The 14,350-nt window shown below is 43.5% G+C and overlaps 1 protein-coding gene across 1 annotated transcript; it reads left to right on the forward strand.

Moving 5' to 3' along the window:
- Positions 1 to 4,815: 4,815 nt before the first annotated feature.
- LOC127299238 (uncharacterized) lies at positions 4,816 to 8,919 on the forward strand. Its single transcript, XM_051329182.1, has 9 exons — positions 4,816 to 5,000; positions 5,693 to 5,741; positions 5,967 to 6,055; positions 6,133 to 6,189; positions 6,686 to 6,748; positions 6,839 to 6,904; positions 7,373 to 7,459; positions 7,549 to 7,642; positions 8,119 to 8,919. The coding sequence occupies exons 1-9, from the start codon at positions 4,896 to 4,898 to the stop codon at positions 8,610 to 8,612; spliced, it is 1,104 nt and encodes a 367-aa protein (XP_051185142.1). The 5' UTR covers positions 4,816 to 4,895; the 3' UTR covers positions 8,613 to 8,919.
- The last annotated feature ends 5,431 nt before the right edge of the window (positions 8,920 to 14,350 follow it).

The raw sequence follows: 14,350 nt of genomic DNA on the forward strand, positions 1-14,350 counted from the left end.
TTCACTATCTCTTCGCCGAACTAGTGCACCTATACATCTGACAAGTGTATTAGGTGTGTTGGGGACACAAGAGACTTCTTGTATTGTAATTGCAGGGTTGCTTGAGAGGGATATCTTTGACCTCTACCTCCATGAGTTCGATAAACCTTGGGTGATTCACTTAAGGGAAACTTGTTGCTGTTCTACAAACCTCTGCTCTTGGAGGCCCAACACTGTCTACAGGAATAGAAGTGTGCGTAGACATCACCTATCATGATCAAGATCATCTATTTGTAATGCTACATATTGTGTTTGTTGGGATCCGATGAATATGGAATACTATGTCAAGTTGATTATCAATCTATCATATAGGTGTTGTTTATGATCTTGCATGCTCTCCGTTGCTAGTAGAAGCTCTGGCCAAGTTGATACTTGTGACTCCAAGAGGGAGTATTTATGCTCGATAGTGGGTTCATGCCTCCATTGAATCTGGGACAGTGACAGAAAGTTCTAAGGTTGTGGATGTGCTGTTGCCACTAGGGATAAAACATCAATGCTTTGTCTAAGGATATTTGTGTTGATTACATTACGCACCATACTTAATGCAATTGTCTGTTGTTTGCAACTTAATACTGGAAGGGGTGCGGATGCTAACCCGAAGGTGGACTTTTTAGGCATAGATGCATGCTGGATAGCGGTCTATGTACTTTGTCATAATGCCCAATTAAATCTCATAGTAGTCATCATGATATGTATGTGCATTGTTATGCCCTCTTTATTTGTCAATTGCCCAACTGTAATTTGTTCACCCAACATGCTATTTCTTATTGGAGAGACACCACTAGTGAACTGTGGACCCTGGTCCATTCTTTTACATCTGAATACACCCATCAGAATCATTGTTCTCTACTGTTCTTCGCAAACAAACATCATTTTCCACACCATACATTTAATCCTTTGTTTACAGCAAGCCGGTGAGATTGACAACCTCACTGTTAAGTTGGGGCAAAGTATTTGGATTGTGTTGTGCAGGTTCCACGTTGGCGCCGGAATCCCTGGTGTTGCGCCGCACTGCACTCCGTCACCAACAACCTTCACGTGGCCCTTGACTCCTACTGGTTCGATAAACCTTGGTTTCTTACTGAGGGAAACTTGCTGCTATACGCATCACACCTTCCACTTGGGGTTCCCAACGGGCGTGTGCTTTACGCGTCAACAATGTGCAGGAAATCACGTCATAATGACAAATGGACCTGCAATTACTGAAGAAATCGCACCAGGAGCATGGAAAAGTTGACTACGCTCGGAAAGGCGGTTCCATGAGCTTTAATGGGCATCAGTACGGGCAAGCCCCGCCCGTACCGTCCGCCCGTACCATGCGCCGCTGCGTTCCTGAGGTCAAACCCTATAAAGTTCGTGAAGGGACCGACGCTAAAAAGAGAGCCATTCGTCGCCAAACAGAGCCGCCATCCATCAGATCTATATGCACCACACCGAAGGAGATCCACCACCATAGTTCATCCATTCCGTCTCCAATCTCCTCCATAGCCATCACTATTTTAATAGAGATCTCCTTGAGAATTGGTGACCAGAATATTGTGATTTTAATCTAAGTTTTTTGTACAATGATTTCTATCGTTGTATTTGATCTTGATATTATGTGTGAGTAGTCCTCACGGGCTGCGGGTTGGGGTGAATCCTCGCAGTTTTCATATGCATCTAATCTTATGTTATGTGTAAGGATTGAATAGGAGTTTTGCAATCTTGTATCCTTGTCTCTTTGCCTCATCTTGATGATCTGCAGATACCCATATCATTCGAGTCAATAAAGGGAAGAGGTGGGATGAGTGGAGAACGGTGTGCTACCGCGAAACCTCAGTGACAGAAAGGGGAAAGTAATGGTACACGTTTAGTGATTCATTCGGGATCTGGGCACAATCATCTAGCTTAAGGCTTTTGGTCTGTATTCATTTACTTAATAACTATTGTTGCTTGCGGCTGTAAGAACATTGGTTATACCATTAGGCTCTTGTCACCTCTGGCTTTAGGGGCAAGAGTATTTACGGGTGTGCTACTCACAAATCTCTTATCTCTATTTTATTTATTACACAGGCAAGAGTATTTACGGGTGTGCTACTCACAAATCTCTTATCTCTATTTTATTTATTACACATATGTGCTTCAATTATATATGTATGTAGTTGCACGTGAAACCTTAACCTTGGCCTATTTCCATCATTGAACACAACCCCCTTAAAAGTAAACTAGATAAGTCCAGTAAACTGAAGATAAAATACACTAGCAACTCTTGTAGACATTTCCTTTACACCATTTAGTACTGATTCCCAAGGTTTGATTAAACCTAGGCCTTCTAGGGAAAAAGTTTATCATACTACAATCCGTAATCCGGATCGAAGATATCATCTTGCAACAAGTGGTATCCGACATCGCACCTCGATGTATGCCAATGACGTTGTCACCTTCATTCGGCCTACTAAAGGTGATATTCGGACTTGCGTTCCACTATGGATGATTTTGGTGTGGCGTCCGGGTTGCGCACTAATCTGGCGAAGTGCTCCATCCACCCCATTCGGTGCACCCAGGATCAGGTGGAGCTAGCTCGTAGGATTCCGGGTTGTGAGGTGGGCTCCTTCCCTTTCAAGTACCTGGGACTGCTCCTAGGACTTAGGAGGGTGATGGCTACTCACCTGCAACCACTTGTGGATAGTGCAGTCAATCGGTTGCAACCGCGGTACGCGAACCCCCTTACTAGGGTGGGAGGACAGTCCTTGTCTAGATGACACTTTGCGCGATCCCCATCCATACCATGATGTCGCTGGACATTCCTCCCAATGTCCTTGAGACACTTCTTAAGATATGTAGGGCCTTCTCGTGGAAAGGTCGTAGGGAGTTTGACGGTGGGCATTGCTTGGTGGCATGGGACAAGGTCGCCGCGCCAAAAGTTCTAGGTGGCCTTGGCATCCCGAATCTCAAACTCCTCAACCTCGTGCTCCGATGCAGCTAGGCTTGGCTTCAGAAGGTGGACCCCTCTAGGGCGTGGGCAGATTTCAACATTTAGTTGGCCGACCTTTGCTCAATGATTTTCGACTCAACTACTTGCTATGAGCTAGGCAATGGTGAGCGGGCATGCTTTTGGAAGGACCGATGGTTGGGTGGGGATATGGTGGAAGATATGGCCCGCACGTGGTCATGCTTGAATCGAGGCAGAGAGCGAACGCCTGCTTGGTCAAGGATGGACTAGCAGGAAAGTGGCTCACGGCGGAGAATTGGCGCTCGAGGGCGCCCTACAACTGCTAGTTCTTTGCGTGGCTAGTTTCGCGAAACCGGTGTTGGACGACGGACATGCTGCTGCACAGAGGTCTCCCAGCCTCTCCGGCTTGCCCTGTTTGCAACCACGAGCAAGAGACTTTGCAGCACCTGCTCCTTGGTTGTGTGGTCGCTCGGGAGGTCTGGTCCTGGACCCTTCGGCGCCGGGATAAGGTGGAGTGGTTCCCGACGATTGAATCAGACATCATGGAGTGGTGGACGTCCCGTTCATGTCCAGTGGCCCACCTGCGGGACCTTTGGACGACGATCATACTTGTGTTTTGGTCTATTTGGAGGCACCAAAATGATGTGGTCTTTAACAGGGCAGTGACTTCTCATATGATCGTCAAGGAGAAGATCAAGTAAGAGTTTGATAGGTGGCGGCTTGCGAAGCTCTTCCGTTGTCCCTTTTTTTCTTCTTCTGAAACCAATTGTAACAGCATGGCAGTTAGGAGAGTAGGCTTGTGGTGAGGAGCTGGCACCTCTTATTGGCAACATAACTCTGCTTTCTTTGACACGCTTCTATGTGATCGATACATCTCTCCATGGTGTATTCTTGAAAAAAAATCTTAACCTTTGCACTTTTGCAGGAACATTTAATTTTGAGAGTATCTTCCGTATAGGATTATCAATTGATGTTCCTTGAACAAGAGCGCGACAAGTACATCCATTGTATTGATGCCTCCACTCAATATGATACGCTAATCTCGCAAAAAAATTCCGGCTTGGTTACCATGACATGAGACAAATTCATCAAACACATTGAGGTTCAGTGGTATTTGTAGAATTCATCTGACGACCCAATAAATTAAAGACGGATGTGACCCTCATCCCATTGTCTTGCCACCAAATTAATCAACTCACACACTTTTGTGAGATCCTTGGCGTAATAACCTTATTATCCGCACTGTTAGGTACCCATAGATCTCGCCAAATATCTATTGATTCTCCATTACCGACACCCAAATGCATCCTCTTTTAAATATTTGGATACTAGCCACTAGGCTCTTCCATGTAAAGGAAGAACCATCATTTGCCCCAACCTTTAGAATATTTCTATAAGGGTAATATTTTTCTCTCAAGACTCTGTGCACATAGTGAACCTGGTTCAGCTATCAATCTCCAAACTTATTTAGCTAGCAATGCCAAATTAAATAATTGTAGGTCCCTAAAGTTCATACCTCCTTCTTGCTTTGAAAAGCATAGTTTTCACCATGCGTGCAAGTGCATCTTTCTACCTCGATCATCCTCTTCCCACCAAAACTCTGAGATGGTATCAGTAATTTTCTTGCAAACTCCCTTTGGTAACTTGAATACCGACATCGCAAACTCCCCATCAAAACTCATCTAATCCTTGTTTTGTTCCTTCTAGCGAGTCTTAATGAGCATAAAAAAACAGTAAAGGCTTATTTTCAGTTCAAGTGCATGGGCCGGTCTACTGGACCGAATTGCATGTGGCCGTTGCAACCCAGTTCGGCCCAGTCGCTCCGTCGGCAACCAAGACAAGAAGGAAAGCCTCCCGGAGTCTGGAATAAACCCCACCACCAGCGGCTCCGCTTCCACTCTCTCGCCGCCGCCGGGAGCCAGGCATGACGACGCGCATCGCGCCGGGCGTGGGCGCCAATCTCCTCGGCCAGCACTCGGCGGAGCGCAACCAGGACGCCACCACCTACGTCGGGAACCTCGACGCGCAGGTTAGGGTTCCCCAGCCCCACCCCCGTTCCTACCTGTCTCCCTGTAGATCCCCCTTCATGCTAACCTGTCGCCACGGGCTGTGTTACTCAAGATGTCCTCGAATTCATGCTTGAGGGAAAGGGATTTGTCCCGCGCGTTAAAAACTAGCTAGTGGCTGACGCGGGTAGCGTGCAGGCCGATCGCGGAACACGCCTAGTGTCTCTGCATTAGTCGCTAATCATGCTTGGTACAAGTGTGGCTGGTCTCATTGGCTTAGGTATTATGTTTGTAGCAGAATCTGAAGGAAAACAGTTCCTCGTTATATAGTTTATTATGTGGTGTTTAGCTATTCACTATTTAGATGGCCAGATTTCTGTTTCGATAGCTAGTAACTGGGATTATCTTTCCCTCCTCCAGTAGGAAATAATAAACACATGGAGTTCTGCATGCGCTTATCAGCTGACAAGTGATAATTCAATCCTGTGGCTTCCATTCAGAAATTAAATGCACTCAAGGAACACATGCCCTCTTGTATATTGTACTCCCTCCGGTCGGTAAAAATCGATGCGGTGGGAAGACTACCGTAGTGTATTGGTAGGCACTCTCCCGCGTCAATTATAGTTGACCGGAGGTAGTAGAATTCTGCATTTTTCTCCCTCTAATATCATTATATCCAGGCATTCATGCTGATAGTTCTCACTGTATTTTACAGGTTTCCGAGGAATTACTGTGGGAGTTGTTTGTACAAGCAGGCCCTGTTGGTAAGTAGAATGTTTCTCTCTTTTTCCTGAAAATGGGGATACTTTTCTTGCCCTGTAACAGTATGCTTGATTCTTCCACCATCAATTTGCTGGTGCTGAACTGCGGATGGTCTGTTTGAACTGTCCTTTCTCTTAAGTATATCATATAAAATTGAAAACTCCATTTCAGACATAATCTCAATAGCTTACTATGAGTTAATAAATGATTCCTTGTTTCATTTGTAGTTAATGTCTATGTCCCGAAAGACAGAGTTACAAATCTACACCAAGGCTATGGGTTTGTAGAATTCAGGAGCGAGGAAGATGCAGATTATGTAAGTTCTCATTGGTAACAAGGCCAATTTGTTTTCTTATTTATCTCATCCAGTTGTAAACTGCTTTCTTTTTGTAGGCTATTAAGATTTTGAACATGCTCAAACTATATGGAAAGCCAATAAGAGTAAACAAGGCAAGCACTTCCCTTGACCCTCCCTGCCCCCTTCACTACCTTTTGTCTTGTATTTTTTTATTGCAGTAGGTATGTAATATAGTAACTGAAAGGACAATCAGATCCTTTAATTTTAGACTTCACGGTAATGGTTAGTATTATATTAGGTGCTTAGTCTGATGATACTGCACACATTGGCAGACTAGATACGCATTCCTGCTTATTTTTTCAGGGATTGGGGATATTGAATAATATAAATATCTTCAAATGTTGATACTACTCCTTCACTCGGATGTTAATGTTAATGTTACTGTTTGTACAACTTAATCAGTGCGGTTCATCATCCTGTGGTGTACCTTCTGATCGATAGGGATCAGTACTTCGATTTCTCATATTGATTTTTACAAAACCATTGCTTCCTGGACACTTGAAGTTTCTGTTCCGTTTTTAGTCCTTCTGAATTTGGGTAATCAGACAATTAGGATTTTAATAACACTGACCTAACATGATATTCCAGGCTTCCCAAGACAAGAAGAGCTTGGATGTGGGAGCAAATCTTTTTATTGGCAATCTTGATCCGGTGAAAACCTAAACCTCACTTTCTGACAGTTAGTTGAATATGTTCATATGAAGAAGCGGCTAATGGTTTTGTGTTTGCTTTGTCAAACAGGAAGTCGACGAGAAGCTCCTCTACGATACCTTCAGTGCATTTGGAGTGATCGTGACCAATCCTAAGGTGACATTTATGAAAAATTTACTCCGTATATGGCTGGGTACTTGTTAGAAGTGATCTTCCTGCTAATGATCTCACGTTACATTTGCATCTGATATGAGCATTAGTCTTTCACTATGATCTTCAGATTCAACGAAAGTGAATTGTCATGCTTAAGTTGACCTAGATTACTTGCCATAGCTCAGCTACTTTATAGTCTTCCCTGCTTCAGTGGAACACTTATCTGATAGCGCCTAATTGATTTAAAATTAATAAATGCCTATGAGCTCCCGACATTGTTTCTTTTATGCGTACCATGATAGAGATCAAATGAGTGAAATATTCCTTTCCCTTTGCATATTTGACGCAAATGCATTTGCCATCTTAAGATCATTCCATGTTACTTATTAACTCAGTTGGCTGTCATATTGTGAATTCTTTTGGTCAGATATTGCAAGCATATTAAAATTTCCTTTTTTTTTTCTTTTCAAGATAATGCGGGACCCTGAAACTGGAAATTCTCGAGGTTTTGGCTTTGTGAGCTATGACTCCTTTGAATCATCTGATCAAGCAATAGAGGTAATGCCATTCTCACAACATTGCTCTATATTTTGGCTTATTGTGATTCTATCATATGTTTCAAGTATTACCTTTCTATAATTTCCCAGGCCATGAACAACCAGCATTTATGTAATCGGCCAATCACTGTCTCTTATGCTTACAAGAAAGACACAAAAGGAGAGCGTCATGGCACACCAGCAGGTATTGTTTTTTGAAGTATCTATTGAGCTATTTGGTTGGCTTCTTGTACACTGACACAGCAAAACTCACTCCTGTTGATTATTCACTTTCTGGAAAGCAATATTTAAGGTGACTATTTAGTCTACATTAGGTTGTTATATATATCCCAAGTCAATTTATTTTGAACATGGACTCTGGATGGCAACACTTCTCCCACATTTGCGCTTTGACATTTAGGGTTTTAACTTCATTCAAAATGATTTCCTTAAAAGTATTGTACATTTAGGCATTTGAACTAATATATATGCTCATCCATTATCTGTATCGCAGATACGTTTTGTTTGCTCTTGTCACTGGTGCAGCCTATATGCTGTTTAAGGTGTCTTGACCTACAAATCTGATTGTTATTATTTTACTAAAATTGTGCTTTAGTTCCTAACGTCTCGCTACAAGTATTTTATTTAAGGATATTTAAACCCATTGTTATCTGTTGGCAGAGAGGCTGCTGGCAGCGAACAACCCAGGATCTCAGAAGCATAGGCCGCACACAATGTTTGCAACTGCTCCACCGACCCAGGGGCTTCAAAACGGTGGTGTTGGTGCACCTGTGCCACGGCCTTTTGCCAATGGAAATATGCCAGGACAGATGCAACACGTTAGGCCGCCGCCACCACCTGTTGGTCAATATCATCCCATGCAGATGCATGGGCAGCCTGCTTGGCCTGGTCCTCCACAGAATATGCAAGTACCACCGCCAATGCAACAGCAGCTTCAGTACAGGCTTCCAGGGATGCCACCACCTCAAAACATGATGCCCCCACCACAAAATATGATGCCGCCGCCTCATCACATGGCCAGGCCGCCGCCTCCGCCACCTCCCAATATGCAAGCTCCACCTATGTGGAGGCCACCTCCACCCCCACAGCAAAGTGGCGGAATGCCTCCACCACCAATGTCCATGCCACCTCCACCACCGCCACCTTCTGGTTAAAAATGCGCAGGGTTCTTCCATTGGTTCAATCTGGCACACAGTAACTGTAGACCAAGGATGTTAACATCTTCCGTATATTGCCATGTAACTTGCAAGTTGCAACACTAGGAGAATCGAGAGAATTAGCTGCAGTGTTACAACAACTTGCATGTATTCTGTTCAAAATGCATGAATTTTGTGATTACACCGCATCTACGGAAGCCTTCTTGTGTGGGTGCTCCTGCTGCGTGCTCTGCTTAGGACAACTGCGGATTATAATCCATGTTATTTCATCATTACATTGTTACTGATGGAATTCTGTTGTTAACGTGTTCCTCATGGAGTCGTGGTAGGTAATTGCAGTGCAACTTTCGGCTCTTTTGTCATGTCATCCACATACTGTACGTAGGTCATTATCTTTGCTTTTCTTCTGTATCTACGTTTGTAAGTCCAGTTGCAAAATCTGTATCTACATTGGGCAGAGAACTTGTGATCACTCTCCGGACTCTGGTTTGTCATCGGCTAAACAAAGACGGAGTACACACCTTGCATTGGAAAGGTGTTGGACAGGTCTGGCACACTCGAGGAGGTATTGAACTGAGGCCCGAAGGGGATGGTGCACCATGGAAAGGTTTAATGATGGTTGATTGCCTTTTTGCTCTTTCTTTTGCCACCGTAGACAGATTTTATCATGTTTAGTCCATATTGGACCATCTCACCTCGAGATCAGTTATGCAGTTAGCATTACGAATGTTCACCTGCGAGATCGTGATCATTATCTGTCTGGTGTAGTAACTCTTAACTCTTGTCGAACACCTAGCGGTTGCCTGACACTACGAGGGTGGATAAGCCGGATGGAGAAGGCAAAAGCAGCAAACATGCGAGGGCTTTTGCGCCGGGAGGAAAGAAGGAGGCGGCTGAAGTGGCGAGGACGGCTGCTCACCAAGCAAGAAAGACAGAGGCGACACACATGTGTGTTAGGGCAGGGGGATCTCTTTTGTTTGTTGATAGTGGAAAAATGATTCCACGTAGATTAAAATCGGCCAGTTCTGTCCACGATGGCTAAAAAAGAGAGTTTTACTAGTGAACCATCATTAAATCGTTTAGACTTAATTAAGAGTTTGACGGCAGATTCAAACCAAAACAAAGATAGGGGGCCAAAATTAGACTTTTCCAAAACTTAAAGGACTAAAAGTGCACTTAAACCTAAAAACAAGAAAGCCATATTTTCCTTTTAGGAAATGATTCATAACAACCGACAGATTAGATCTCCTGCGACAGACACCGCTAGATCACCTTCGACCCCAATGAATGGGATTGCGCACAAAAGTATTCTCCTTGTGACCCATCAAAGATTATCCAAAGTTGTTAAATTCTCATAGAAAGCAACATCTTTCTTTGTCGAAACCACGTAGCACGCTAGCACTCACATGACACTAATGCTCTTTGGTTTGGAGGGTGGTTGTACCCCCAGTCCACCGGAGTTCAAACCCTAGGTTTGACATCTGCGTGTCTCATAAAGGCGAAATATTTATTCCGTGGGAGGCGATGTTTTCATCGATAACGAGGTGCCTGTGGTGACTTCGTCAATTTTAAAATCCAATCCGCCAGCTCAGTTTTTCGAAGGTGCTCATAGGGGAAGTGTGTTTGGATTCATAAGGGTGAGTGTATGCGCGTGTGTGTGAGCGTCTGCGTTTGTACGCTGTGTTTGTAAAAAAATCCAATTGCGTTTTTGTGTGTTTTTTCTTTTCGAAGGAAAGCTATCAATTCCTCTTGTCTCTCTCAATTGGAACTCTTTTTATGCTTCAAGCTCTTTCATGTGCATGCACTATCGTGCGTTTACTCGACCACTCCTAAGCAAAGACACACCTCCCATCCCCTTTGTCCTTGGGTGAAGTAACACCTCCCCCTTGTCTGGGTCGAGCTTGTTGTGGGCTCACAATAGAACTTAGGATAAAATTCAAAATACAGGTTCTTCGCGTCGAGCTAGTGAAGATGAATAGAGTGTAAAAACTAGGGTTTGCAAATAGTTTGGAAGGAATCCCACAACCAAAGGCTACGAGCTTCTGTTTCATTATATGAGGGAACATGTGTACAAATATAGGGTATAAATCCAAACCGTATAAAGACATAAGTACTAATAAAAATACTAAATCTAACACCCTCCCTCAATCTTAGCCGTGGCACGAAGACTAAAATTGTGCCGACAAATCTCAAAGGATGGCAGCGGTAAGGGCTTGGTGAAAATATCAGCCAATTGATCTTTAGATGAGATAAACTTGACTTGAAGTAACTTCTGTGCGACTCATTCCCTCACAAAGTGATAATCAAGCTCAATATGTTTTGTCCTTGCATGAAAGACATGATTAGACGAAAGATAGGTGGCACCAATGTTGTCACACCAAAGAACTAGAGGTCTGTCCTCAGAACCACCCAACTCATGTAATAATGACTGTACCCAAATAACTTCTGCCTTGTACTCAGCCTCAGTACTACTCTATGAAACAGTAGCTTGCTTCCTGAAACTCCAACCAATCAAGTTAGGACCAAAGAACACAGCATACCCCCCCCCTCCCGTGGATCAACGATCATCAAGACTACCAGCCCAATCAGCATCAGAGTAGGCCGTGAGGACACCAGAGGACACATGCCGAAGGTGTAGACCAAAAGAAGCAGTATATTGCATGTAACGTAAAATGCGTTTAACGGCAGACCAATGAGTGTCACGTGGAGCATGTAAGTATTGGAAAAATCTATTAACACCATAGGATATATCTGGTCGAGTGACGGTAAGATGCTGCAAGCCTCCAACAATACTGCGATACTTGGTTGAATTATCAGAAGAAAGGAGCTAACCAACATCTGTGGTGGTCATGGGTGTAGTAGCAAACTTACACTTCAACATGCCATCACGACAAAGAAGGTCAAGAGAATATTTCTTCTGTATCAGTATGAGTGACCTCCAAGCCACGAAAATAATGAAGTTTCTCAAGATCCTTGATAGCAAAATCTGAACCAAGACCAAGTATGAGGTGATCAGCTGCTGGCTGCTGGCGAGGAAGAGCTAACAAGGATGATATCGTCAACATAAACCAGGATATACATAGTAAACTCCGGTTTTTGAAGGAGAAACAACGACGTATCAGCAGTGGATGGAACAAAACCATGTGCTCGAATAGAAGATCCAAGACGAGCATGTCAAGCCCGAGGTGCCTGCTTGAGGCTCTGATACCATGTAAAAGCTAGGGTTTGAAAATAGTTTGGAAGGAATCGCACAACCAAAGGCTAAGTGCGCCTGTTCATTACGTGAGGGAACATATGTACAAATATAGGGTATAAACCCAAACCGTATAAAGGCAGAAGTACTAATACAAATACTAAATCTAACAGAGAGGACACTGATACGTCCCCGACGTATCCATAATTTCTGTCGTTCCATGCTTGTTTTATGACAATACTTACATGTTTTGCTTGCACTTTATGATGATTTCATGCATTTTCCGGAACTAACCTATTAACGAGATGCCACAGTGCCAGTTCCTGTTTTCATTGTTTTTGGTTCCAGAAAGGCTGTTCGGGCAATATTCTCGGAATTGGACGAAATCAACGCCAAACCTCCTATTTTTCCCGGAAGGCTCCAGAACACCGAAGAAGAGTCGGAGAGGGGCCGAGGGGCCACCACACCACAAGGCGGCGTGGGCCAGACCCTGGCCGCGCCGGCCTAGGGTGAGGCGCCCCCAGGTGCCCCCCTGCGCCGCCTCTTCGCCTATAAAATCCCTTTCGACCTAAAAACACCGGACCAATTGACGAAACTCCAGAAAGACTCCAGGGCCGCCGCCACCGTCGCGAAACTCCAATTCGGGGGACAGAACTCTGTTCCGGCACCCTGCCGGAACGGGGAAGTGCCCCCAGAAGCCATCTCCATCGACGCCACCGCCTCCATCATGCTCCGTGAGTAGTTCCCCCATGGACTACGGGTTCTAGCAGTAGCTATGTCGGTATACTCTCCCCCATGTACTTCAATACAATGGTCTCATGAGCTGCCCTACATGATTGAGATTCATCTGATGTAATCGGTGTTGTGTTTGTTGGGATCCGATGGATGATACATTATGATTAGTCTATCTATAAAGTTTGTGAAGTTATTGTTGCTGCAATCTTGTTATGCTTAATGCTTGTCACTAGGGCCCGAGTGCCATGATCTTAGATTTGAGCTCTATACTTATTGCTTAGATTGTATCTACAAGTTGTATGCACATGTCACTGTCCAGAACCAAAGGCCCCGAAGTGACAGAAATCGGGACAACCGGAGGGGATGGCGGTGATGTGAGGGACACATGTTTTCACGGAGTGTTAATGCTTTGCTCCGGTACTCTATTAAAAGGAGTACCTTAATATCCAGTAGTTTCCCTTGAGGCCCGGCTGCCACCGGCTGGTAGGACAAAAGATGTTGTGCAAGTTTCTCATTGCGAGCACGTACGACTATATTGGAAAACATGCCTACATAATTAATAATCTTGATGTTCTTTCTTAATGCTTTGAATCCTATCAATTGCCCAACTGTAATTTGTTCACCCAACACTTGTCACTTATTGGAGAGTTACCACTAGTGTAGATCGCTGGGAACCCCGGTCCATCTCTCATCATTATATACTCGTTCTATATGTCATTGGAAGTAGTATCAACTATCTTCTGGTGCCATTGCTCTCATATTGCTATTATCGCCGTATTCTTTGTTACTACTGCTCTCATATTACTGCTACTTTCACATCACCCCTGTTACTAGTGCTTTTCCAGGTGCAGCTGAATTGACAACTCAGTTGTTAAGGCTTATAAGTATTCTTTACATCCCCTTGTGTCGAATCAATAAATTTGGGTTATACTACCCTCGAAGACTATCGCGATCCCCTATACTTGTGGGTTATCAAGACTGTTTTCTGGCGCCGTTGCCGGGGAGGCATAGCTCTACTCATAAGTTCACCTGGGGAGTACACTCTACCTCTCTCTCTGTTTTTAATTTGTTTTATTTTGCTTTGCTTAGTTTACTTTTGCCTAGTTTATTTGTGCTTAGTTTATTTCTGTCTAGTATTAGTTTGCGTAGTTTACTTTTGCTTAGTTTATTTTTGTCTTGTTTTATTTGTCTCATATACCCAAAAACCCATAAAAATTTGAAAAACCAAAAAATTAAAAACTGCTATTATGGGAGAACCTACAACCTACTTGGAGCTTATGGAATGTTATAATTGTTATAGAAAATCAAGAACTGGTAAAATAATGAGTGCTATGATAGAAAAATTAAATACAATTGCTAGAATCTTGCTTAGACGCCATGATATAAACTGTTGCTCTCAACAGGATACTAAACATCTTAAATTTCAATGTGGCTTTAGTGAGGAATATTTTATTAAGAGCTATAATCGGAATTGCTATATTCATTATGGGTTCGAAGAGGTAGAACAATTTGTCTTATTTATGGGAGCTTCCGAGATAGAATCCTTCATGGTTGAGAATTATGAAACTTGTGTTATTTGTAAGGACCTTAAAGATTATGTCTCTACTATCCTTAATTCTTGCATAGAATGCTACAATAGGAATCCTTATATCCTTGATTATAAAGAGAGACACATTAATGCACAAGAATGCACTCACAATTTGCAGGAACCTGTGGAAGAAGAAACTGATGAACCTCAAAGCTCATTGGATAAAAAAGAGGAGGAAATTGATGAACTTGAAAGCTCATTGGATGAAAAAGAAGAGGA

This window comes from Lolium perenne, chromosome 1 (assembly GCF_019359855.2).
Source record: "Lolium perenne isolate Kyuss_39 chromosome 1, Kyuss_2.0, whole genome shotgun sequence".
Taxonomy (NCBI): Eukaryota; Viridiplantae; Streptophyta; class Magnoliopsida; order Poales; family Poaceae; genus Lolium; species Lolium perenne.